Below are 22786 nucleotides of genomic sequence, written 5' to 3'. Positions count from 1 at the left end.
TCAGCAAGTCGTTTAGCCACTGCCGCCTCAGCTTCCTCATCTGTAAAATGAGGATAATAATAGCACCTACCTCACAAGGTCATTGTGATTACCAAATGAGATAATCTTTGTAAGGCCCTTTGCAGACTTTAAAATACTATATAGATGGTAGCTAGCAGTTATTATTTGCGGCCTTCCTGAAGAGACTGTATCCTTATATAGGATATTCCAAAGCTAAACATCCCCAGACACTGCTGTGATTTTGATTTAGGTGTATAGGGATGATTTTGTGGTATGAGAGAGTGGAATATTCTTTGGGCCTGTTTCTTTCCATGGAATTGGTATGCCAACTGTCTGCAATATTTGTAGGAGGGTAACATTTCAAGGTTTGTAGAAAAGGAAAGAGAGAGCAGGTGGTATTGACCTGAGAAGGTCATTTTATTACCTCCCTGGCCAGGAGGAAATGATCTCATAGTTGGGAGGCTATGAAGGAGGGAAAGAAATATATTATCACAATTTATTATTTTTCATTTTATGTCACAAGATTTGACAAACGACCTATATGGATAGCACCAGAAGGACATATTAGTTGTGGTGAATTAATTGCAATACTCTTGGCACATCTGCATTACATTTTTCCCTCTTTTACAGATGGATAAATTGAGGCATTAAATAGTCAATCATCTTTCTCCAACCATGAGTATAACAGAATTATATTTAAACATGCTTCAGTAGCCTCTTTTTTGGTGCTTATGGAAGAAAGAGTAGAGAATATTTAAGTGCTGATATCATTACTGAAAGTGCCATTCCCCCACTAAACTATATTTCTGTCACCTGAATTAAATCAGAGGTATATGGTAAGAATGCTGAGGTTAGTAATAGAGTCATGAAGTTTCAGAATTGAAAGAAACTTCAGAAATTGTTTAATTCATCTTTTTTAAAAATATTTTTTACTGATAACTCTTTTTTTTAACATCACTGTCATTTTAAAAATCTCTTCCTCTTCTCTTGTCCATGGGGAGAACCATCTTTATTGTAACAAAAAATAAAAAAGGAGAAAAAAATAAAGGAGTTCAGCAAAACTAACCAGCACATTGACTGAGCCTATTATAAATAATGTTTCATACCCATTGTGCCCCACCTCTGCAGAAAAAGGAGGGAGGCACATTTTCTTACCTCTTTGGGCCAGGTTTGTTCATAATTACACAGCCTTAAAGTATTTGTACTTTCCATTTTCATTGTTGTGACCATTGTGTGTATTATTTTCTTGGTTGTCCTTACCTCACTCTTAAGTCAAATCACTTATCTTCTGATGCCTCTTCCAGTTCTTCATAGTAGTTGTTTTTTACCACTTGGTAATATTCCATTAAATTTATGTACCACATTCTGTTTTGTCATTATCCAGTTGATAGGTACTTGCTTTGTTCCTAGTTTTTTGTAAAAAAGGGATGCTATGGATATTTTGATATCTGTGACACCTTTCTGTCTGGAATCTCTGGGTCTTCTCTGTCTGTCTGTCTCTCCCTCTCTGCAAATTGCTTCCAGGATTCAGCTCATACTTAAAAAGAATCCCCTTTACAACACATTTAATAAATGTCTGTCTAGCCTTTGCTCATAGAGCCCAAGTGAGAAGAAATCCATAGCTTTTAAAGGCAGCTCAGTCCATTTTGGGATAGTTATTAATTGTTTGGACATTTTTCCTTATACCAAACCTAAATTTACCTCTTTGTAACTTCTGTCCATTGCTCTTTCTGTTCTCTGCGGCCAAACAGAACCAGTATAATTCCTCTTCCAGCAGACAGGCTTTCAAGTATTCTAAGACAGATATCACATATCACCTCCATTCCACCAAGCCACTCCCCTCCCCCTCTTCTCTTCTCCAGGTTAAACTTTCAGTTGATACTCAAGTGGCATGAACTTAAGGTCTTTGACTGTGTGGTAGCCAGAACTGAATACAAGATTACTTAGGTGGTCTGACCAGGGCAGAGTATGGTGGCATTATCACCTCCTTATTTCTAGAAACTGTACATCTCCTAAAGTCACTTAAGATGGGTTTAGCCTTTTTTGGCTGCTATACCATTCTTGACACACATTGACCTTACAATCCACTAAACAACCAGGTATTTCTTAGATAAACCACTGTGTAACTTTCCCTCATCTATAGGTACTTGTAAATTCAGTTTCTTGAACTCAAATGTAAGATTTACTTATAGGGATAGGAATTAGACCTGTGATTTCAATAGTATAGGGAACTCCCAGGGGAGGAAATTACCTCTACCAGTGTGAAGTTGGCACATTCTCACAACTTTGAGAGCAGTGAGAGGTTAAGTGACTTTCTCAAGATCTTTACATATATTCCTTTTAAATTTAATCTTATTAGAATTAGCCTAGGTTTCTAGCCTGTCAATGCCTTTTTGGAGCCTAACTCTGTTACTCATTATACTAGCTCTCCTTTCCCCCACCTTTGCATTCCCTAGCTTTATGCTATCTGCAAATTTGATAAAATACCATCTATGCCTTTATCCAAATCAATGATAAAAGTATTAAATAACAGAGTCAATCATAGATCCCTGGGGAACACCACTGGAAAGAAACCCTGCCAGTTGACATTGAATCATTCATGAATAATATTCGAGTTCCACTATTCAAACATGTCTAAATTCTAATTGTATTAATATCGAGCCTGTATCTCTCTTTTACACAATAATAGTATGAGATATTTTATCAAGCACTTGCTAAAATCTGGGTAAACTGTATAGCTTTCCTTTCCTTTGGTCTGCCACTTGAGCAGCCTTGTCAGAAAAAAAAAAAGGAAAATGGGGTTAATCTGTTCTTGATAAAGCCTTTTCTAGATATTCACGGTCTCTTTTACATATTAGACTTTTCCCAGGAATTAAAGTCAAGCTTATTGGCTTATTATTTGCAGTTTTCATTTTCTTCTCTTTTGTGCAAATTCATCAAGAGCAACTAAATTTTTTACTATCTCCTTACCTATCTTGAGTATCAACTCCCTTTTGGCCGGTTGTTCTGTCCTTTATAGTCAAAAGTCATTCTTCTTGGCAGAGAAAGCAGAAGCTAAGTAAGAATCAAGTAGTCTTATACCTTCTTTGATTCTTTTCTTTTCCTTATGTATGTATATACCTTACGTAAGGTGTATATATATATACACCTTAAAATGAAGCCACCACCATCACCATCCCTTCAAATTTCTTTTCTTACAGGATCATGCCATTCTTTATGTTTCTTCTTCTGTTTCCTGCTCTTTTTTCTTCAGAAATGAACAGATCATGAACACTGGTAAATTAGTAAATTCATCAGTTTACTAAACACCTAGTATGTGTAATGTTGAAAAGAAGAGAATCTTGAAGTCTTGAGTCCTGTTCCTCTGGTTTAATTACTACCAAATAAAGGAGCCTCTAATAAATTAGATTTGTTAGTAAGGATAGCCCATTTGGAATAGAATTGACAAGTTACGAACCCAACACATAAGGTTACTATATGCCATGGGACTTTTCTGGCACAAGAAGAGAAGAATTCATCTAAAACCAAGGTTCATCTTTGTGGTTGTGGTTTACCAAAGTTCTAGGTTGTAATAAGATTAACAGTCATGGAGGTCATGGTAACTGTGCTACTTAGACTAGTGAGAACAGTTTTATGGTAAAGCTTGGTCCAGTAAGATGTTGATTAACGCCATTAACTATGTGATTCTCAGAAGAGGACGTATTTGGAATAACTTCCAGCTTGGTTTCCCAACTGCTTTTTCTTTTTTAGATGTATAAGACACATATAAATATAGACATTAAGACATAAAAGACATATGCAAAATGATTTAATAGAAACTTGATTGAGAGCATTTCTGTCCAATAATTTAAAACCCAGGAGCATGGCAATGTAGTTAGGTGGTACTCTTGGATTAGAAGTATTTAAATATGAATAGTTTAGGTAATGCTTATATTTTGCCATTTGTCAATGTTTTTCTCTGTTGAACAGAGCTCATTATTCTTTTTCTTTCGTCTAGGAGCTCTTGTCCCTAGCCAAACGGAAACGGAGTGACTCGGAAGAGAAGGAGCAACCTGTTAGTCAGCCTGCAGCTTCTTCCGACTCTGAGACATCGGACAGCGATGACGAGGTAGGTTACAATGTCTATGATGCCAAGGGAGTCCATTAGTTTTAATAGAATCCTCAGTGTCTGAGATTTCTCTTTTTTTGGTGGTCATGTAGTATACTCCTAAAATGGGAAGCATAGTCTTAGAACTAGGAGAGTGCTTTGGCAGAAAAGTTACATGACTTGCTTATTAAGCTTTTAAGCAAGCAAGGAGAGATTTGAACCTAGGTCCTCTGACTCCAAATCCGGCAATCTTTGCAGTATAGATAACTATCATGTCTTTTCTCCAGGTTAAACATTTTTAATTCCTTCAGCTCGTCCTCATGTGAGATTATCTCGAGGTCATTGACTATCCCAGAATTCTTCCTCTGGACTCTCCAGTTTATTGGTGGCATCTAGTACTTAACATAGTGTTAGAAATCTTCTATAGAAGAGTGGGCCCAAGACCTTGATAATCCTGTTCAGGATTATTCAGGCATCCAGTATATTACTAAGAAATAAATGATAACATTTTTAAAAAATCATCTCTTTACTGAACCTCCCAAATCACTTTGGAGGAAGGAGAGGATAGAGTTGCTTAAATGATCCTCCCTATTTCCCCATGTAAAAACTAAAGCAGTTCTTTTTATTTTAATTTTTGGGGGGGGGTTTTTTGTTTGTTTGTTTTTTAGGCAATTGGGGTTAAGTGATTTGCCCAAGGTCACACAGCTAGTAAGTGTCAAGTGTTTGGTCTGAGGCTGGATTTGAACTTGGTTCCTCCTGACTTCAGAGCTGGTGCTTGATCCACTTCGCCACCTAGCTGCCCCAGCAGTTCTTTTTATTAATTCATTCACTGGAAGCTCTGTTTCATCTCTAGGCCCCACAGATTGGGACAGTATACTTTTTTATTTTAAAAAATTCCATTAAAACAAGGTATTTAGAGTTTGCTATAATGGGATTTTACAATCAGTCCTGTGCATATGCAAATAAAGACTGCATTCTGATTAAGTGTAGTGTTCCAGTAATTTTGAATCATTTAACAAACAAAATTGCTTTTCATAGTGATGAATGTTTCCTAAACTTAAATAAGAAATAATTATACCCCTTAAATTAGCAAAATAATCCCATCTGTTGGGAAGATAATAAGGCTTGAGAAATCAGATACCATTACATTTTAATCCTCTGGTGATGTTTTTTATCTATACTTTTGTGAGACGTGTTTGAAGTCTTTTTTTTTAAGTTATTTTAAAAAATACAGTTTATTAATTTGTGTTACCAAAGGGGAAGGATAAATCCCAAGGCAGGGTCTCTATGGGAACTGTGAAGGGGGCAAGGTGGAGGATCCAGCAGGGACTCCTAACCCACCCCACAAAGGTATTACCCTTACAGACTCATAGCTGCCACACAAATAATGCCTATGTGTTCTGTTTCTGTGTTAAGTCTCTTTGTTGTCCTACTGTTCTTCAAGAGGGTATGGAGCCCTTTAGCCATATTAGGCCCCTGACTTATAAGCCCTGATCCCTTACCACCGTTACCAATTCTGGCTCTTTTGACTTCTAGACACCCTCCTTATCCTCCCATCTCTCCATTCTTTCCTCCCCCATGCCAGTTGAGGCTTCAAACTCTCATTTGCCTTAAGTTTCTGCAAAGTCAAGTTATTAACCATTAAGTACCTGCTTTGTGCCAGGCTGTGTGCTAAGGATACAAGGAAAGGCAAAAACAGCTCTTCTCTCAAGAAACTTTCCAATAGAGGAAACAATATGCAAATAACTATATACAAACAAGACATATAGAGAATGAATGGAAGGAAATCTCAGAGAAAGCACTAGAATTAAGGGGGATGGTGAAAGGTTTCTTGCAGAAGGTGAAATTTTAACTGAGCCTTGAAGGGAAGCCAGGAGACAGAGATGAGGAGAGAGAGCATTCCAGGCATTGGGGGACATCTAGTGAAAATGCATAGCTGGGAAATGGAGTGACTTGTTGGAGGAACCACAGGGAGACCCATGTCACTAGATCATAGAACATGAGAAGGGAAGATGTAAGACTTGAAAGTGTGGGGGGAAGGGGCAAGGTTATAAAGGGCTTTAAAAGCCAAAGAGAGGGTTTTATATTTAATAGAGGAGGCAATAGGAAGCAACTGGAGGTTGGGGGGGGGGGGCAGGTGTAGTGTGTAGTGTCTGTGTGACTTAGACCTGCATCCTGTACCAAATCACTATCATGTCTCATTTTTTGAAAGGTTGCTTACCCTTGGTCTATGCCATTTACCTCTGATCTAATAACTACTGATTTAGCAAAGCGTACTTAAAAAATTGAAGATGTATCCCAGTCTCTTAAGCTATAAAGTGAGAAAGATAACTCAAGAGTACTATTTTTAAAGCCCTTTACAATCAATGAGGTGCTAAATGATTCTGTTAACACAAATTCTCTGCATCCTCTCAAAAGATTTAAAGTTATCTGAATCATGATCTTGTTTGTTCCTTTCTTCCTTTTTGTCCATCAAGAGCCATGCCTTGCCATGTAGCTATAGTTGAGTCACTTAAACTCTCTGGGCTTCAGTTTCCTTATCCATAAAATGAAGAGTTTGGATTAGATGAGCAGTTATGAAGGTCCCTTGCTAGGATAACAGTCTATGTATAACAGAAACCTGTTTTCCAAAAGTGAAAGGAGACAGTGGCATACTGAAGTTCTACTTTATACCTCTCATTTGTGTGTTTTAACCCATCTTCAAGACAGCTTATTAAAGCAGTTAGGTGTTAAAAGGTTAATGGATACTTTTTCCTATGTTAGAGCAAGAAATCACTAGCAAATGGTTAAAAAGGGCAAAGTGGGGGAAAAACAAAAATTATTTAAAATTCTTTTCTTTGAGGATGAGTAGATGCAAAGGGCATCACATATCAGGTTTATCTAGAAAGCAAATAAGGATATATTTCAAAAGCCATTAAGGTTTTAGCACATATGTATCTGTATATGTGTAGATGGATACTTGCAAAGAGGAAAGCTTGAGGATAATTATGAGTATTGTTATTGGAGAATGATAAATTTTTGTATCTTGCTCTCTAGCCTCATTGGATTGTTTTGTTGTTTTTTTAAACATAACTGAAAATACAAAATAAGAGTTCTAAGAAAGCCCTGAACTTCCTAAAATAGATGAAAGATTGAAATGTTATAGCACTTTGTTTTGTATATTTGATAGAAACATTGTTTATAATTAGTAAGAGTGAGGCAATCACAATCCTGGCTGTCACAATCACTCTGTTAGGCAGCTTGCTTAACTTTTTTGTAGGAAGGTTCTGTGGGGGAGTTCGTGGGAAATGACTGTGCCACAACAAAGTGTATCAATAAAAAAGAAATAGCATAAGCAACAAGGAGGAAAAGAGAAAGTGCCGGAGGATATATACTATTATAGCTGGAAGGAAACCTGAAGTGTTCTGGTGCAGATCTCTCCTTTTCTACAGGCTGGCAGAGGTGGGGTGACTGACCCAAGGCGCAACCTGCTGTTTGGTGGACTCCAGTCCATGCAGTGCATTGAAACCAAATTTACTGGGCATTAAAATGCCAGCCTCTTATGACAGCAGGATTGCAGACATCCAGCCCTTCTTTGAAGCTGTGGTTATTTGCCTTAAGCTGAATAAGCTAAATAAGAGCCAAGCCTGGACTCCTATATTAGCTGCAACAGTTTTAGCTAAATAATGTTTAAAATGGAAAGTACAAGCAGGGTGGACTCTAGGCAAAATGGTTAAATATATAGTCTGTCAGTGTTGATTCTTTGGGCTCCCAGCATCTTACTTTAAGGTAAAATTAATGTAAAGAGAAACTTTAATAACAGAATCCTGTAATGAAATAGTCTGATCAGGTTTCTCTAATTCCTCTTCCTTTATGTCTTTGCTTCCTTGTGTCTTCCAGGCCCTTTCTTTTCTCTTCTCTTACTTCTTTGGTAATTTCACTTTCTATTTCCCTCTCCATTTTACAGTTCTCGGAATCTGCCTTTTCCTCCTGATTGCTCTATAGTTACTTTCTTGTCCATTTCTGTTCCAGGTGTCTGTTAGCAAGCAATTGTCTTTGCTCAGTGTTGTTGGCCTCAACATTTTTAGATTCAGTAAAGCCACAGAGATTTGACCTAATGGGGATGGGAGAAAGCGGGGGTGGGAAGAGAGGGGAGGCGTGTAGGAGTTTCCATCCAAATTAATGACAATTATGAGTAATAGAACATTATTTTAGCTTTGTTACTTACTAATGATAACAGTAACAATAATGTTGTTTTAAGATTATTGTAATAACAAAAATGTTGATGTAGGGAATAAGGCTATATGTAGTAAAAGAATCATCTAAGTACTTTTAACACCTTTATAAACATTTATATTAACACATTGAAAGCAAATGCTGCTTCTAAAGACTTGATCTCTTAATATTTTCCATTCTGTTGACTCAGCTTTTTTTTGTTAAAGAAGTTTTTACTGTAAGGTAATACCTTATTTATCCACTTCCCATGAATTTAAGCCAAGTACATTTTTTTCAATAGCTGATACTCTATTAAGTACCTAAACTTTTTTGTTTTCATTGTTTCAGGAGTAAATATTGAGACTATAAAGCTTTTTGCCCCAACCCTGAAATAGCTGTGAATTGTTGTTCTTTTTGAGTTTTTACATCTAACTTTTGTGTTTTAATTGTGTCTTGTCTCTTGTCTACTGGCATGGTTTGCTGTTTATTATTAATGTGCCTGCCTCTCCTCAAATTTGTTGTTTCTAATATGCTTATAGTCTGAAGGAACAGATGATGAAGCTTGTTAAAAATTGTTTGAAGGTGAATAACCTCTGAATAGGATCTGAGAGAGTCCTGAGCAAAATACATTAGCTTCTAGTAATGATAATGTAATTTGGCTCCCCATAAAACTTTTACTTGTTGGTTAGTCCTGGATAGTCAAGGTTGTGAGATAACGGAGGTGCTACTATATCTAAATACTGACAAAATCCTATTACAAGTGATTTGCATAACAAGGCTGCTTCATAGACCTTCTTACTTAATGCTGTTACTCTAGTTACAACAAATTCTAAACTACTATAGCATATTTATAGTCTAGATTCTATACCCACCAGTTTAGCGTTTAATGGCATACTATCCTTTATCCCTTGGGTTTCATTTTTATCAGTCTTTTTTTTATTCTAGTAGGTTATAGGTATCTTTCAAGAGCAAATGTCATTACTTCTACTTTTTAGCTACCTCTGCCCTTTCTGAGTTCTGACTTATCCCTCCCAGCCATTATTAAAACAATTATTAAATTCCTCTAAGTAGAATAATCAGCAACACTACTTTCCTTACTTCCTCTGTTTAGTTAATATCTTTGTAGGTCGTAAGTAGCATTTATCTATTAACTCCTTACCCCCTTCCCTAATTGACCACCAATTTCAAAGAAAGAAAATATTTTAAAGCAGCAGTAATGAACATACAAACCCAGAACTTGAAAGAGTAAAACCCTCAGGGATGGTTATGGATTAGAATTTGTTTTAAGGACTTTTCCTTCTCATGAGACAGAATCGCAATGATTTGAAGTTGCCTCATCTATAAGATGAGGAAGGTGCTTTGCAGAGCTTAAAGCACTACATAAATAGGAGTTGTTATTAATCTCAAAAGATATGAATGAGATGAATATAGTTTTGTTAAATTCTACAGTACTCACAACATGACCAATATGGAAATGTATTTTTCATGATTGCACATATATACCCTGTATCAAATTGTATACCATCTTAGGGAGGGAAGAGGTGAAGGAGAGAGGGAGAAAATTTGAAACTAAATTTTTTTTTAAAAAATGAATGTTAAAATTTGTATTTACATGTAATTGGAAAAAATAAAATACTATTAAAAAAAAAAAATTCTACAGTACTAGGATACAGGCCTTGAAAATGGAGTTTTAATCTAAAATGAACTGCTATTACACACTGCAGTTGGTAAACTTAAGAGTTTTTATCCTGAGGTAGACAGTTTGAAAATATAGATATGAGGTTGAGAGAGGTTGACACATTCATGAAATAAGTCCATAACATCTTATTAAGGGATTTTAGGGGATGTTTGAGGAATATCCTTTTTGGTTACCTTGTAGTAGAAGGCAACCATGACCTCTCATACACTTCAGTCAGTCCATTAGCACTTATCAAGTCCTTACTGTGTTCCAAGTACTGTGCTAAGCACTGGGAAGCTGAAGACAATAGGTGCTCATGAGTACATACCAAACATGCAAAATGGATTCAGGGTAGTTCTGAGAGGGAGTACGCTGGCAACTAGTGAATGTAGAGAGAAAATAGAAGAGGACCCTCCAGTTAGTAAGCATGGACAAGTGAATCAGCAAAGGACATTAAAAAGGAGCAGTTGAACCAGATTTACAAGAGGCTATTGATTTTGGTGGTTACTATCACTGCTATAATGAACTTTATGTAGAATATTTGTAATATTGGTTTGTTTCAGTGTGCATTTTATGTCTTCGTTTGATTAGCATCTCCCTTTTCCCCCCCAATTTTGTTTGCGCTCTTCTTTTAACTTGCTCATAATGCATTATTGAGTAGGTAGACCACCTTCTGTTTCTTTCCATGACCTTCAGACTGAGAATGCAATGCCTCTTGCCCAGTGATAGCAGGTTCCTTTCTGAAGAGATTTCCTATCCTCTAACCTAAGACTATCTTAGGAAACCAAAACCTTCAAAACAGCATTATGCCACGTGGCCTGCCTTTTCCATCAGGAGTAGAAAGGGCAGTAACCTTAATGAGTAGACAGCTGTTTAAGACTGTCTCATGGTGAATTCAGGGAGCTATTTTAATGTTCTACTCCCAATCCCAATTATGCTTTTGGATAATACCAAATACAAATGGGAGGGGGCCCGGAGAAGAAAGGACAGGAGAGGGGGACGTTGACCTTGATAGTATGTGCACCAGTTACCCCAAGCTGCTGTCTTTGTACTGTTCTCTCACATGATCCTGCAGTATAGTTGAGCCATTGTGGCTTCTATCTTTCCTGCCTTTTGATCATAGGCTGATTCTTTGAAAAACTAATATACAGTATCTGCCCCCAATTCCTCAATACCATTTACTTTTAAGCACTTTGCAATTTGCTTTCCAAGACCACTGCTCTAAAACTGTTTTCTAGTGATCTTTTAAGTGCTAAACCAAGTGATCTTCTCTTCCCTCCTCTTCCTCCTCTTCTTCTTCTTTTTTTTTTTTTTTTTGTTGTTTTTTTTGTTTTGTTTTGTTGAGGCAGTCCAGGTTAAGTGACTTGCCCAGGGTCACACAACTAGTGAGTGTCATGTGTCTGAGGCCAGATTTGAACTCGGGTCCTTCTGACTCAAGGGTTGGTACTCTATCCATTGCACCACCTAGCTGCCCCAACTCGTTTCTTTCTAGGCACCTTGGACCACTCTATCCTCCTCTGTTGGTTTCTGGGACACTATTCTCTGCTGCTTCTACTTCTGCCTATATGACCATTCCTTCTTAACCATCTTTGCTAAATAATAATAATGATGATGATAATGATAATGATAATAGCTAGCATTTATGTAGTGTTTACCATGCGCCGGGCACAGTGCTAAGCACTTCAATATTTTATTTGGTCCTCACAACAGCCCTGGGATCTAGGTGTTATTATGATTCCCATTTTACAGATGAGGAAACTGAGGCTAGCAGGTTCAATGATTTGCATAAGGTCACACAGTATTTGTCTGAGGCAGAATTTGAACTCAGGTCTTCTGACTTTAGGCCCAGCATTTTATCCACCATGCTAACTAGTTGCCACCTAAATCAACATCCATCTCTTGCACTCTAAATGTAGGTGTTTCTCAAGGCTCTTATGAAGCCCTTTTTCTTCTCTCCTTTTACTCACTCAATTACTACCCCCCATACATCTTTGCTAGGGAAATGACTCCCAAATCTATATACCCAGTTCTAATTGCTCTTCTGAATTTAATCTTTGATGCTACTCATTTCTAGCCAGATGTCCCATTAGCAGTTGGACCATACAACATGTCCAAAACCCAGGTCATCTTTTCCCAAACTTCCATATTTCTCTTGGTGGTACCACCATCCTCCCATTTATGTAATTCAGTCATCCTTGTACTTTATCTTCTCCACATTTAGTCAGTTGATCATTGCCAAATCATTCAATAATAGCTCCAGACTTTTCACTCCTGTTGCCTTCCTTTAACTCACAAGGTCACAGCCTTAGTTCAGCCCTCATCATCCGTTCCTGGACTATTAAAATGATTTCCTGATTGGCCTCTAATCTCCCCTTTCTAACCCTTCCACAGCGTTGCCAAAATAATCTTCTTAAGGCACAGAAATGACTGGGTAATATCACTGCTCAGAAATCTTAAGTGGCTCCCTGTTTCCTCTAGGATAATATATAGTTCCTTTCACTTTGCATTCAAGGTTCTCCACAGGCTTATCTCTAACTCTTCTATTTCAGCCTTGTTTTACATTGTTCCCCTTCACAAACTCTGTTCTAGCTGAACTGGAGTGTTAGTTGTTACATTTCATTTCCTACAGTCTATATTATTGAAAAATAACTCCTATGCTGTGGTCCACATCTCTTTCTCAGAATGTTTACCCTTCTTCAAGGCTTAACTCATGTGCCAGCTTCTTCCATGAAGCCCTTCATGATCCTCCCACGTAGATTCATAGGATTTAGAGTTGGATAAGTCCTTGTTCCTCAGTCACATCTGACTCTTTGTGACCCTGTGGACCATAGCACGCTAGTACTGTCCATAGGGTTTTCTTGGCAAAGATATTGGAGCAGTTTGCCATTTCCTTCTCCAGTGGATTAAGGCAAACAGAAGTTCAGTGACTTGCCCAGGGTCACACAGCTACTAAGTGTCTGAGGCCAGATTTGAATTCAGCTCTTCCTGACTTGAAGCCCAATACTCTATCCACTGCACCATCTAGCTGTCTCTTAGGATGGGTCCTTCGGTATTGTCTAGTCCAGAGGTTTGCATTTAGTGGTTCTCAGACATGTTTGAGACAATGGTCAAAGGTGTTTAATGCAAAAAAGAAAAAATTTTAGTAGTGCCTTAAGCAACAAATAAATGACCCACTTATGTTATAAATATATTTTTCTCTGTGACAAGCATATGTATGTTTTAAGCATTACAGGTTTACTTCTGCCACAATTCAGAACTGTCATGACCATGTGCACAATTATTTGGTATTTATTCAGTGATTACATCAAACTGTGATCACTTCTGACTAAGTGCAGCATGTTTTTGCAGTTTCTCAACCTGTCATCAGATTGTTTCCAAACTGCCACAGGGGTTTGACGTTCAAGTGCAAACTGATTTCCAAAAGATTGTAAGATGCATATGCATACTCTCATTTGTGTTCTGTACACTGGACCGGGGTATGAAATATTATAATTATATAATGTAAGTTTTAATTTATCATTGTAGTTAATGTAAGTACTTAATGAATAAATAGGAAAAAATATTATGAGTAGTATATCAAGTTATCCTGGGGATTTTCAATACTTTTTTTTTTTTTTGTTATTAAGAAGGTTCCACTGATCTAGTCCAAACTCCACCCTCATTTTACAGATGGTGAAACTGAGACCCAGAGAGGTAGCCCCACTTGCCCAAGGTTCCACAGCTAATAAGTAGCAGAGCCCAGATGTGAACCCAGTTCCTCTGACTTGAAATCCTAAGCTTTTTCAGATATATTGTATTTGTCTTCAAGAGGTATCATGATATAGTAGATAGTGAACCAGCTCTGGAGTCAGAAGAATTGGCTTCAAATCCTGCTTCTGTTAAGGACTAGGTGAGTCAGTTGACCTTGCCTCTAAGCAACTCTAAGACTGTAAACTATAAGACATTTGTAAATCTGCACTGGCCTGATTCCCTTGGATTGTTGAAGTCAAAGGACCGAGTCAAAACCCCATACTTATTTACGCATTGTGTCCCCAATAGAATAGAAATTCCTTGAGTGCGGGGACTGTTTGGCTCATTTTAAGCACTTAATAAATGTTTGTAGAGTTAAATTCTGTATCAACTTTGAGGCAGCAGAATAAGCACTGAACTAGGACCCAGAATCAGGTTCCAATTATAGCTTTGTCAATTACTGAACTTCATCAGTAAACCTCTTTAACCCTCAGTTTTTTCATCTGCAGAATGGAAGTGATCCCTGCCTTTTCCTTTTAGGGTTCTTGTGAGAATTAAATGAAGTAATGCATATGAAAGGACTATTTAAATGTAAAGTTGTAGTAGTAGTAGTGCTGTCCTTGGGGCCTTCTTCATCAGTGGATACCCAGAATATTAATATGGCCCAGCCTCTTTTGGTTTACCAGTTAAGAACCTTGCAGCCAGTCTGCTGCTTGAATTGCAGGTTTCATGATTGTTCTTGGTATGCACTTGTAAACCATGTCTTATCTTGATGAATTTGGTACTCATAAATATATATACACAGTAGGGCTGCTTATAGGAATGCTTCATGAAAATTGTTCCCTCTCACTTTCCCAGGCTAATCCTGAGCAACCCCTATTCAATAATACTGTTTTGGGGCAGAGCCAAGATGGCAGAGTAAAAGCAGTGACTTGCTTGAGCTCTCCTCAAACCCCTCCAAATATCTGTAAAAAATGACTCTAAACAAATTCTAGAGCAGCAAAACCCACAGAAAGACAGAGTGAAACAAATTTCCAGCCCAAGGCAGCCTGGATGGATGACTGGAAAGGTCTTTTGTGCTGGGCTGGGAGAGAAGTGCAGTTCCATGTGGGTGCACAGGCAAAGACTAGGCCTCAGGGGACTTCTCTTTTATTTAGGGTTCAGGTACAAGCTGCACGCATTCTGATTTTTAAAAAAAATTTCACTCTCACTTTACTTAGGTTCTATGTCTTACAAGACTTATAAGTCTTCATCAGATTAACAGTATAAGAGAATGTGTTAAAGGCACAGACTATCCTAGGTAGTTCATTTCAGGGTTACTGTGACTTCTAATATCTCCTCCACGGTGAGAGGGAGAAGAGCTTCCTTTCAGCCCTGTCCTGGATTTTCCAGCTTCTCCACTTTGGCTGCTGTTGAATTTTGTTTCACTTCAAGTTAGCAAACTTTATCCTACATTACTTCAATTTGAGCACTCTGTAGTACAAGCCAGTCTAGCCTTGTTACTCCTCATACGTGACACTCCATTTGCCTTTGCATATGCTGTTCCCCATGCCTAGAATGCACTTGTTCCTTTGCCCTTTCTGTTAGAATCCCTAGTTTCCTTCCAGACTCAGCTCAGGTGCCATCTTCTACACAAGGCCATTCCTGATGTCTCTCTCGTCTCTCCCTCTCCTCTCTCTTTCCCTCTCTCCTTCCCCCAGCTTCCCTCTCAAAATTACCCTGTATTTATTTTAAATATATCGTACATATTTACGTACATCATGTCTCCCCAAAAACAGTGTCAGCTTCTTGAGGAAAAGGATTGTTTCGTTTCTTTTTCTTGCGTCCCCAGGATCTAGCGTACTGTTTGTCACACAGCAGGTATTTAATTCATGTTTCATTTTCTTGGTATAAACTACACATTTTTCTTCCTCCTTTGGAAATTTGAATCCCTCTGTCATTTTTTCCCCTTCTCCTTGCAGTGGACAGTTGGAGGCTCAAAAAATAAGAAGAAAGGAAAAACTGGGAAGATAGAGAAGAAGGGAACCATGAAAAAACAGACAAACAAAGCTGCTTCCTCGGGTAGCTCTGACAAAGACAGCTCGGCTGAGAGTTCAGCCCCCGAAGAAGGTAAGACAAGAGTCTCCAGACCTAGCTGGAAATTCACATCTCCTCTTGAAAGTGCTAAAGTTGTTAAAAGGGTGAAGTTGGACAATCTATATGTAGAGTAAGACTTCATCTGTGGTTTGTTAGAATTGCCACATCTTGTCATCTCCAGATACCAAGAAAGTATGTTAGCCGAGTTCCTTTTCTTGATTACTGAAGACATGACAGAGAGGAAAAGTCCTTAAGTGACACACAAACACACATACAATAACTTTTAGAAATTCTTTCTTGTAAAACCAATTCCAGGAATCAGTTGTCATAACTCGATCTTCATATGAAATTGCTAAGCTAGAATAATAAACTTAAACTTTCCTTCAAAATAACTTTGAAACTTATAGCTGACCTGGGCGCAGACTTCATCTTGCTAAAGTGCTAATTTAATTTGTGCCTTTTTTAATATCTGCACATCAGTTAATTAGATTCTCTCTTCCTTTTCCGTGCCACTCTTCTCATCCTATTTGGTCTTGGTGTCTTTTAGCTGTGACTCATTGAGAACTCAGATTTGTTCTCCTGTGTTTAAACTTCCTTTCCTGTTTTTTCAGTGCGCCAGAGCTGGTGTTAGAGCTGTGAACCATTCTTATTTTGGACAGTAGTGGATTGAAGGAGAGCAAGTGGACGTCCTCTACGACATATGTGGCTTCATCCACTTCATTCATATTACACTTTTAACACTTAGGGTCTCATTTCAGGTGAAGTGTCTGACTCGGACAGTAACAGTTCGTCCTCCAGCTCAGACTCGGATTCTTCTTCTGAGGATGAGGAGTTCCATGATGGATATGGAGAAGACCTCATGGGAGATGAGGAAGACAGGGCCCGTTTAGAACAAATGACAGAGAAGGAGAGGGAACAGGAACTGTTTAACAGGATAGAAAAGAGAGAGGTGCTGAAGAGAAGGTAAAGGCTATGGTTCTGTGTTCTTTGTTCTCTCTTTCTCCCTCTCTTCTGCCTCCCGTCAAGTCCTGTCTCCAAACAGAAACTCGTCTTGGGAAATGTGACCATTGCTGTAGAGCATTAGACTATACTTTGAATGTTAGCTGTACCTCATAGGTTAGATATGTTCTGGAACCTTGTCTAAATTTCCTAACCATGTCTCTGGGAGGAAAGGCAAAGTTACCTCCTTCCTGCATGTCTGGGAAGTGTATTGTAGCACCTTTGCTTTGTTCCTTATCTTCCCTTCTGCTTTTCCTCTATTACAAATAGTGTTCATAAAGATTCTTATACAGAAAACCAGTCTTCTGTTTAGAACAGATATTGGTGGATATATTTGATTTGCTAAAGAAAGTCATGAGAAAATAATAAAACATATCTTAATCTTCAGGTATCAAAAAAGCTTTAATACCTAGAACTTAATGAAGTGAATATGCAGGCAAGCACATCAATATGTTCTGGGAATCTGATTGCCTTTGTGGCAATAATATATAATTTTATATTATTGATGTGAGGAAAAACTTCCTGTCAGGGCTATCAACAAATGGAATGCTCTCAGGAAATGGTAGTAGTTTTCAATAATAACAATTTTATCAATGACTTTGAATTTGAATGAAGATACAGATGGCATGCTTATCAGATTTACAGATAACGCAAATAACCAACCAGGAGTTGGTCTACCAACCCACATAAGTGATCCATGGATAGATTTCAAGAGGTTTGTGAGAGAGAAAAAATACATCTTTAATTTTCAATAATCTCTGACTGGAATTTAGCATTTCTTTCAATTGTGAATATATGCAACAAACATTATCCTGAGAAGGGGTATAGGCTTCACGAGACTGCTAAAAAGGATCTAGGGCACAAAAAAGGTGAAGAACCTTTGATTTAGAGGGATACCTAACATGATAGATGACAGTGTCTAAAAAGATCTTGCTTGACAAGGTGAAGCATTAGACTGACTCTATCAAGGTGAGGTTTAATAGGAATAAATGCAAAATTGTTCACTTGGGTTCAAAAAATCAAATTCAGGTGCAAACTAAGGGAGACTTGGCTAGAAAATTCAGTCAAGAATGAACTGGGGTAGGCCTTTAGTGAGCTGCAAGTTCAGTATGGCAGCTCAAAAAAGCTAATATGTTCATAAGCTGCATTGAGAGGCATAGTGCCCAAGACTAAGGACATGATCCCTTTCTACAGGTTAGACTCCCATCTACTATGTTGTGTTCAGTTATGGGTACTACGTATTTAGGAAGGATATTGAAAAGCTAGAAAATATCCAGAGAAAGGTACTAAAGAGGATGAAGAGCCTTAAGACCATGCTATATGAGAATCTGTTGACATGATTAGGGATGTTTAACCCAGAAAAGAGAAGGGAGGACTATTATAGCTGTCTGGGAGTAATTGGCAAAAGTTATAAAAATGCAGATTTAAGCTTGATGTGAGGAAAAACTTCCTATCACGGCTGTCAAAAAATGTAATGCTCTCAGGAAATGGTAGTAGTTTACAAGCAAAGATTAGATGACGATGTCAGGTTTGTTATGGAAGGGATTTGTGTTCAGGAACTCATATGGGCTAGTGAAATCTTTTCCACCTTAGAGATTCTATGAAATTATTTTAAAATAAGCAAAACTTTTTTCATAGCCATTTGGTTTTACAAGTTGGCATTTGAAGTGCTTGCATTCTAAATTATAAATGCATTCTTTCCCAAAATTTAGGGGTTTAGCCCTGATGCTTGAATCAAAGATTTGGTATTTCCTCTGTTGCTTATCTATGGAATAGTTTACTGCCCTCTTGACCCACTTTTCATTTTATTTAAGAGCCAGGATGAAATTTTTTTTTTATGTTAATTGAAAATTGATTAGCAAATGCTTAGCTGATTCTATGTCCCCATTTTTAAATTTGAAAGTATCATCTCCTAGCAGGATTTTAAGGTAAGACTAGATTTACATCTGGTATCATTAATAATGGGATCATAGATTGAGAATAAATATAAGGGACTTTAGAGTTCAGTTAGTTTATTTTACAGGTGAGGAAACTAAAGCCTATAGGAGGTAAGGGACTTGTCCAGGGTTTTCAATATTGCTTCTCATCTAGTAATATCCTTGTCTATAACATTGAGTTGAAACTGGAAAGAACTAGGTGTTATAAAAATCTAAAGACTAGCACCTCCAGTTTCAGACTGCTCTATTTACTGGGATTTTTCTCTTTATTCGTTAAGTGACTTTTTTTTTTTTTAGTACAGCTCCCTTATTCACTAATTTGGGTACAGTACAGTTATTTGAAGCCCTTTTTCCAAAGACCAAACGCCTTATTAGTATCACTCTTCCATATCAAAATTTGCATTTCAGTTCATGAATTTGTTTTTATTAACCATTTTCTGTATTTCATAGATTCTTAAAAATTCTTGAATATCTTTTTACCAGGTTTGAAATTAAGAAGAAATTAAAAACAGCCAAGAAAAAAGAAAAGAAAGAAAAAAAGAAAAAACAAGAAGAAGAACAAGAGAAGAAAAAACTCACACAGATTCAAGAATCCCAGGTAGGAAATTCATTCACTCTCTGTCCTCCGAAAGAGTGCCTGTATTGTCATGTAAAGACAGTAGCTGACAGACTTTTATTAAGCAAGATTAATGTTGTGCTGGTGGTATGTTCCATTTGGACCTGTTAACATATTTTATACCAATTCTATCTTGAGTTTCATTTAGCTCTGGAGATGTTTGGGTTTTTTTCTCATTCTCATACAGTGTTAGTTCTGGCTTTGGAAGTGTCCTTAGGATAAATCTAGGGCTTGAGAAGGTATTGTCTTTTCATTTTGGCCTTTCCTCAGAGTAAGATGGTATAAATTTTTCCCCACTTAACTTGAAAGAGTTTTGTTATCCTGGCTTAATGACAAAAAATCAGGAGTCAGCAAACTACACCTTGTAAGACAAATGTAGCCTACTGCCTGTTTTTATGTAGCCTGAGAACTAAGAATGGTTTTTACATTTTTAAGTAAAGTTTTATTGGAACACAGCCACACTCACTCATTGGTTAATTGTCTGTGGCTGCTTTTGCATTGCAATGGCAGAGTTGAGTAGTTGTGACAGATTGTATGTGGGGCTTTCATTGTTATCACACTGCTGCTCAGTGCAGGGCAGATCCAAGTGACACAGTTATAACTCAACTGTGTTTCAATGCCATGAGGATTGTCATTCCATGACATTTTATTTTAATTACTCGTCTATACCCATCATGTCAAAACAAGAAAAGAAGCATGGGGGAAACATTTTTTTTTAAGCACAGGGCCAAGATTGAAATTTATATGAATAAGAACCACCCTCAGTCACTATCATTGAACCCTGACTGGCTTTGTAAGTTAGCTTTTGCCTCAGACTCGATGATGTCTCTTAATGAATTTAATCTATATTTTAACATCAAAACAGTACAGTTACCCCTTCTACATCAGGACTTTCCCCATCATAGTTTCGATATATCATGGATTGATATAAAAAATTAGATGGGAATTTAGAGAGTTTTGTGAAAGCTACAAACAACATACAAAGGCCAGCAGACGACAGAAAAGGCTTAGAAACTCAGAAATGCATAAAATGTATGTGTGGTATTGTACAATGTCAGCATATTTAATCTTTTAATACCATAATAATTCATATTTCTTCTCTGGTACAAAGGGAAGGCCAAAAATTTTTACGTAGATTTTCCAGATTGTGAGGGCACCATACCCCTAGCCCCCTCAATGTGGAAGGGATAACTGTACACGTGCAAAGTTTTTATTGAGGTAAAGTCAATTTGATGAAAACTAATATTTGAATCAAAAACAATGTCAAATTACTTTATACATTTCCCCTGCTGTTAAAAGTTAAAACAAGAACAAGCTCTCCATTCCCACAGATTATTAATGAATATGTTTTCTAAGCTCAAACTACAGTTCTAGCAGCCATTTTTGGACCTCAGTGCAAGTGCAAAAGAAATTTCCACATTTCAAAATCCTTTTAACTGTGTAATTGAGGATCTTTCACTCAACTTTCAACTGGAAGTTATTAATCTGAAACATAATGACTTGATAAAAGGCAAACATCAAGAAAAGAATCTAACAGCATTCTATAAATGCCTTTCAAACAGTTAATATGGTCAATTAAAATCATATGCTTATGGATTGATATCAATATTTGGCAATACCTGTCTTTATGGAAAGATATTTAAAAGTTCAAGTATGTAAAATCTCATTACAGATCAGCTTTGGCAGATGAACTTTTGCAATCAGTTTTGATGATAGAGAATGCTGACTGTGAACCACAATTAAGTGAAAGGTTATCCCCAAATAAAGAATTCTGTCCTCCTCATTAGTACACCAGTATTACAAAAAATTGTACATTATAATAATAATTATTATATTTTAATTTTGTTAATAAAAACTCTGGAAATTTTTTATCTCATTATACAAATACCTGTGTAATAACTTCAGTTTTGCCTCTTGACCTGCAAAGCCTAAAGTATTAACTATCTGGCCTTTTACACATTGACTTCTGATGTAGATCCATTTTTCCATTCACTGCAGAAGTCTATACTTAACATTATCAGCACTCAGCGAGTCACAACTAAACTAGCTTTCTAATTCAAGTTTCTGTTTCATTCTAGAAGCTGTTTAGAAATCAGGAACACAAAAATGGCTCATGAAACACAACAGAAATCTTTATTACTCTATCTCATTTGTCTATTTGGGGATGTACTTTCCATTCAGATAAATCTTAAATTTAAAAAATAATAATAATAAACAGTATGATTTAAAGTAAAGGAATGTGATTGATGCTATGTATGTGGAAATTATTAAATGAGCTGCTAATTTAAAAGCAAAAGACATTATGCATATTCACCCCATCAATCTCCTAGGTCATGTCCCATAACAAGGAGCGACGTTCCAAGCGGGATGAAAAACTAGACAAAAAGTCTCAGGCCATGGAAGAACTGAAAGCAGAGAGAGAAAAACGAAAGAATAGAACAGGTGAGACAGAGTCAGTGATGACTTTGAGCCTGATTTGATTTTGTGTAGGGATGGCATCTTTATGACTATTCCATCAGGGCATCATTTCCAAGAGTCTTATTAATTTCCCTACTTCAGTTTCCCTAGACCCCAAATAGGTCTTGAGAGTCTTGGAATTTTTTACCTTAACTAAACTGTTGGTCAATTTCAAGTGTCTTGGGTGCATCAGAAAGGAGAACACCAGTATGAGATGATCAACTTATTCTATGGTGCACAGAGACTTATTTTCTAGACATTCATTAATGCAGATTGTCCTCAGTGCCTAGCACAGTACCACGGGATGTTTGCATCATATCCTGAGATGACACAATCTGGACAGTTTTGAGAATCTGCCTCTTACTTTAATTTTGATATGCTGATCAAAACAGACATCTCCACTCCCTTCCCCACTGTAATTTTCTTGTAAGAATGAATGCTATTTCAGCCTCCAGTATCATTGAGAACCAAGCCAAAGATTCTCCTTTTCTTTGCAGCTGAGCTGCTTGCCAAAAAACAACCATTAAAAACAAGTGAAGTCTACTCTGATGACGAAGAGGAGGAAGAGGATGATAAATCCAGTGAGAAGACTGATCGCTCATCTAGGACAACTTCATCCGATGAAGAAGAGGAGTGAGTGGGCAATATCTTAATTTCATGGGCTCTAGTCAAGTGTGTTTGATCATGAGGAAGACCCAGGAGCTTCCCAGTATTGTGAAAAACCCCTCTTTCACCTGTGAACTTCCTGTCTGAGTTTACTTATGTTATTATATCTGAGCTCAGGTCTGCCTGTGGTCCTGGCTAACACAACAAGCCACTTTGCCATCTGGCTACTAGTACATAAGAGAACAGATTCTAAATCATTTCAACAAGTTTCTGTACTTTCCTGACTCTATCAGATCATCAGCTGTCTTAGAACAACTTGCTTTTTATCTTGTTTTACTGGGGCCCCCCCACTGGTGCAATATGTGACAACTTGTCCTTTTTTATCCTTTCTTGTGATTTTCCTAAAG

At 37.3% G+C, this 22786-nt stretch overlaps 1 protein-coding gene across 1 annotated transcript in view; it reads left to right on the top strand.

Annotated features, from left to right (window-relative positions):
- RTF1 (RTF1 homolog, Paf1/RNA polymerase II complex component) overlaps window positions 1-22786 on the top strand; it is a 49174-nt gene that overhangs the window by 8750 nt on the left and 17638 nt on the right. The window contains exons 2-7 of the mRNA XM_027870008.1: window positions 3998-4108; window positions 15650-15797; window positions 16523-16727; window positions 19184-19298; window positions 21647-21758; window positions 22271-22406. Of these exons, the coding sequence (XP_027725809.1) occupies window positions 3998-4108; window positions 15650-15797; window positions 16523-16727; window positions 19184-19298; window positions 21647-21758; window positions 22271-22406 (827 nt within the window). The remainder of the gene's footprint in view (window positions 1-3997; window positions 4109-15649; window positions 15798-16522; window positions 16728-19183; window positions 19299-21646; window positions 21759-22270; window positions 22407-22786) is intronic.

This window comes from Vombatus ursinus, unplaced genomic scaffold (assembly GCF_900497805.2).
Source record: "Vombatus ursinus unplaced genomic scaffold, bare-nosed wombat genome assembly UNPS02014794.1, whole genome shotgun sequence".
In the NCBI taxonomy this organism is placed as follows: Eukaryota; Metazoa; Chordata; class Mammalia; order Diprotodontia; family Vombatidae; genus Vombatus; species Vombatus ursinus.
The sequence above is the reverse complement of the archived record's forward strand: the minus strand, read 5'-3'. Positions and strand labels throughout refer to the sequence as shown.